Here is a 4,138-nt window from a genome sequence, read left to right on the forward strand (position 1 = left end):
ATATATATATATATCCTTGAGCAAGTTGGTCAGAAACAAATGTGTTTATGTACCTTGTTACCGGAAATCGAGTGCAAAAAGTTCCCAAATCGCGTTTTGCCAAAGGTCCACCCACTGGCGCCAGCGTCCGAGTCGCTGCCAGACACGCTGTCGGTGCCTTCTTCTTCTTCATGGTCGTCGTCGACGCCGCCGCCTTCCTACGTATCGACCCCATCATAGGTGTGTCAATGCCTATATATATATATATGCATGTACGCCAATGTATTCCTTTCGCTTTTCCGCCAACGACGCGGCTTCTTCGTCCACGTTCAGCTGTTCCACGAGCAAGTGCATGAGACCAAGGGAGCGAACTAGTTACGACGGGGTACCTCGCGTGACCGATCCAATCCTGCCATGTCCTTCTTGGAAATGGTAGCCTTCGGGTCGTGCCACACTGTCTTGACCTTGTTGTTGCTGCCCTTGGCTGGTTCTACACAGTGATTCGAGACAGTTTGAGACATGAGTGTGACCAACGGCGTCGTACCGTCGGTGTCCTTCTTGCCGCCTTTCTTCTTGCCGGTCCGTGGACCCGTGCGCATCGTCTTGGGCTGTTTCGAGCCGGCCCCGACAAGCTTGAGTTCGTGCTTGAGTTTCTCCAACTCGTCCCCGTCGCCATCCACATGAGCATTTTGCGTGAGTTCGATCTCCTTGGACGACACGACCGCAGGAGCATGCGTTGCGACGGGTCGTTTGGATTTCAAATGCGCGGACTCGACGTCGCGGAGAATGCGGTCAAACGTGCTGTCGAACGACGCAATCTGAACGCGAGTGCGGATTTCGTCGGCAAAGCTGGCCACCACCTCGCGCTTGAGCCGCTCGAGAAGCTCGTCGACGTACAGCAATTGCAATACCTTTTGGTACACGACGACCAGCACGAGTTGGAGTTTGTTCTCCAAGCTCCATCGCATCTGGTACGATTCGTAGTTGAATTCTTTGCGTCCAAGGCGCTCTTCCAATAACACCGTCTTGACCAACTGGTCCACAGGGTTCCCTCGGAGCTTGCACATCGAGCGCGACCATAGCACGGTGCCGCTTTGGCTGAAGATGGACACGTGGTCAAGCATGGTGTGGAGTTGTTGTCAATCGATGTCTGTGGAAGAATTGAAATGTCAATTGAGAGGTTCACGAATACACTTTCGATGATGTATAACAGTATATCCAGTAACACAGGTATTTGCTATTACAGTATACTATTATAGTATTAATAGTACTATTAGTAGTAGTACTACTACCTCTATTTTATTTCGATTATTAATATTAACGTTACTAATAGTAATGTTTCAAATAAGCTATGAATTTAAGGTTACAGGTATAGATTCTTTCTTTGGTCCAGAGGTCTATTACAAAATACTATGGGTCTGTCTAGATCAGGCACAACATACTACTAGTATTAATAACGTTACAGTACAGTAAGTGGCTCGAAATACAGCTTACATCGGTTTTTATCTATTTTCAATGCAGTTGGTCAATAAAAAAACTGCGAATGGATTCTAATAAATCATCCATGTAAAGTGTCATTACCGGAGAATGTTATTGTTGTGTTTATTCTAAACTGGAGAATGAATCGACACAACCAAATGTACAGAAGAATTGGCACAAGGATTTAGCCAATCAGGTTGCAGGAAACCATCATCAATGTCAAATTAGTGTATGAATTCAATTAGTGTGATACCTATCACCACACGACATCTTTTACGTACAAAATTCAGTATAATAATGAATCGATCCATAGATTTGGCGATTCAACACAAAAGTCCAAAATTTGGGTAAAAGGACAAGATCTTGATGCAAATCGGCTTCACACTGTCAAATGTACTGTAAGTACTTATACCAAATGAGAAATATATCTCAAAATAGATTAGGGTTTAATTAAGCAATTCTAATTGGACAAAAATGTCCGTTTCCTTCAACGAAATGAACCAAAAAATTATCTTATGGAGGTTAACGCAAAGGTTTACCGTTCTCTAGTATTCACCTGGCTTCAAATGTGTCTTTTCTCCAAGGGTTCAACGCATGTAAAGTATATTTGAATCGGGATTGGTGCTAAATCACGAGCGCCTATCCGTATATAAGCCAGTAGTTTTACTTTCTCGAAATTCATAGCAGTATTTTTTTATATTTATATTACGATTTGTATTGACCGTGCCCGATAGATAGTTCCTACAATATACGTATGACGTTAGTACAATAGGAATCGAAAACTCGGGTTTTGTACCGAAATACTCCATGAAAATTCCATTAACGTGTTAGTACAGGTGTTAGTACAGGGAGATGCGGGAACTGGACGAAAACTCAACATAACACGAAGTTACGTTACGGGCAAAATCGAGGCATTCATGGTTGGCGAAAGCAAAAGAGCTGGAGTTTCTTCGGAGTCATCCAACTTGTTGGAGAGGGCCTTTGGCTGCTGTACTGACACGATTTATATCGCTCACTGCAAGTGCGGTGCTTGCATTCACAGTCAGAAAACTCGCAATGAAAGCTAAGCAGTTCCGGATACTTCACGACATTTGCGGATGAAATATTTTTATTGCGCATACTGGTATGCATGTTTTATGGTACATGTACCGGAACACACCGTTTGATTTCGTGGAAGCGGCAGGTCCTGGTTGACTCGCACGTGACTACTTGACAGTGAATAAAGGTGCATGTATCCCCTCGACAATGGTACACCATGATTTGAAGGAATCAAGGACCCTTATATTCTCAGAGTGATGAGTTTGTGTCTTGTTTGCGCATCTCCCAGAGTACAGAGTACAGAGCCCAAATATAATCTCATTGTATGTTGTACAAGCTCTGTATTAGTGATTTTTTTAAAATAACGTTAACGTTATAGGAGAGTTTAATTTAGGTACCAACTTCAATTCTGCGAATTTCCACGATTCGTCATGGTAACTGTTACTACAAAATCTATCATACATATTTGAAGATTTGTGTGGTTTTGGACCTCATATTTTTCACAGGCTTCAGGTGTCGCGCACTGTATCAATCAATTCCTTAACACTGTAAACAACAAGTGTGAAATGACTGTGAATCCCCTCGTCAGACAGCCCCAAACTCGAGAGCGTGTGATCCAGTTGTTTACGTCGTGTTTACATGTCACGAATGTGCATTGCTTTGTCCGCGACTTGACCGGGCCTCAAGTCGACGATTGTACCATGGTATTTCTTAATGACTTGAGGACGGTCTAGCACATTAAAACCTTATCACACACAAGCGCTTGCCAAGAGGGCATATTTACGTACTTATTCCTTCCTATGTTGCCGTCCCCAGCGTTGAATTTGGGCGAAACGGCACCTTGTCTTTATCCATGAACAAGGCGGTATACAAATTTCAATATACAAAGTAAACCGACGTCATTCAAGTGGGTATGAAACGTCATGGCAACCGTTCGAATTTAATTGATGAAGAGCATAATTATAATTTCACGGTTTATTTCGATTGATGGGTTACTATTGGACAACGTGGACTTCATTATAATGAATAAAAATTAATTTACTGTTTTCGACTGGTCAAATAGTTGGGCACCGAAATCCACCGACTTGGGTGGCGAAGGGCATTTCGCGATGACTGCGACTAAGGCGACGGCAACGGCGGCTGCCCCAGCGGCTGCAGTAGAGTTTCCGACCTTGACGGAGCTAAAGCATTCCATTCCCAACTCGTGCTTCGAGTCGGATGCCGGCGCCTCGCTCTACTACGTTGCACGGTCTGTGGCGTTGACAGCCGCTCTCATGACTGGCCTCACCTACGCTCGCGCTGCTGTGGCCGACTGGCTGGTGCTGGACGTTGCCGTGTCCCTAGCGTACGTGTACGTGCAAGGTGTTGTGTTCTGGGGCGTGTTCACCATCGGTCATGATTGCGGCCACAGTTCGTTTTCTCGCTACCACAGCCTCAACTTCATTGTCGGCTGCATCACGCACTCCGCGATCTTGACCCCGTTTGAGAGCTGGCGCATCACCCATCGCCACCACCACAAGAACACGGGCAACGTCGACAAGGACGAAGTGTTCTACCCTCAGCGCGAAAAGGACGAGTACCCGCCTACTCGCCAGATTGTGTACACCCTCGGGTTCTCTTGGTTCGTCTACCTCAAGCAAGG

General features: G+C 45.2%; 2 protein-coding genes across 4 annotated transcripts in view; one reads left to right on the forward strand and one right to left on the reverse strand.

Annotated features, from left to right (window-relative positions):
* Positions 1–1,135, reverse strand: part of H257_04380 (hypothetical protein) — a 4,796-nt gene extending 3,661 nt beyond the window's left edge. The window contains exons 1-4 of one of the 3 annotated variants that reach the window (XM_009828860.1): positions 524–1,135; positions 369–469; positions 256–312; positions 54–197 (exon numbers count right to left, since the gene is read on the reverse strand). In XM_009828860.1, coding sequence (XP_009827162.1) covers positions 54–197; positions 256–312; positions 369–469; positions 524–1,103 — 882 coding nt within the window. In that variant the 5' untranslated portion in view covers positions 1,104–1,135. The remainder of the gene's footprint in view (positions 1–53; positions 198–255; positions 313–368; positions 470–523) is intronic. The other 2 variants (XM_009828859.1, XM_009828861.1) reach the window with 2 other exon arrangements.
* A 2,470-nt stretch (positions 1,136–3,605) lies between these two features.
* H257_04381 (hypothetical protein) overlaps positions 3,606–4,138 on the forward strand; it is a gene marked incomplete at both ends in the record, with an annotated part of 1,334 nt that continues 801 nt past the window's right edge. The window contains one exon of the mRNA XM_009828862.1: positions 3,606–4,117. Within this exon, the coding sequence (XP_009827164.1) occupies positions 3,606–4,117 (512 nt within the window). The remainder of the gene's footprint in view (positions 4,118–4,138) is intronic.

Source organism: Aphanomyces astaci (genome assembly GCF_000520075.1).
Source record: "Aphanomyces astaci strain APO3 unplaced genomic scaffold supercont1.7, whole genome shotgun sequence".
Taxonomy (NCBI): Eukaryota; Oomycota; class Saprolegniomycetes; order Saprolegniales; family Verrucalvaceae; genus Aphanomyces; species Aphanomyces astaci.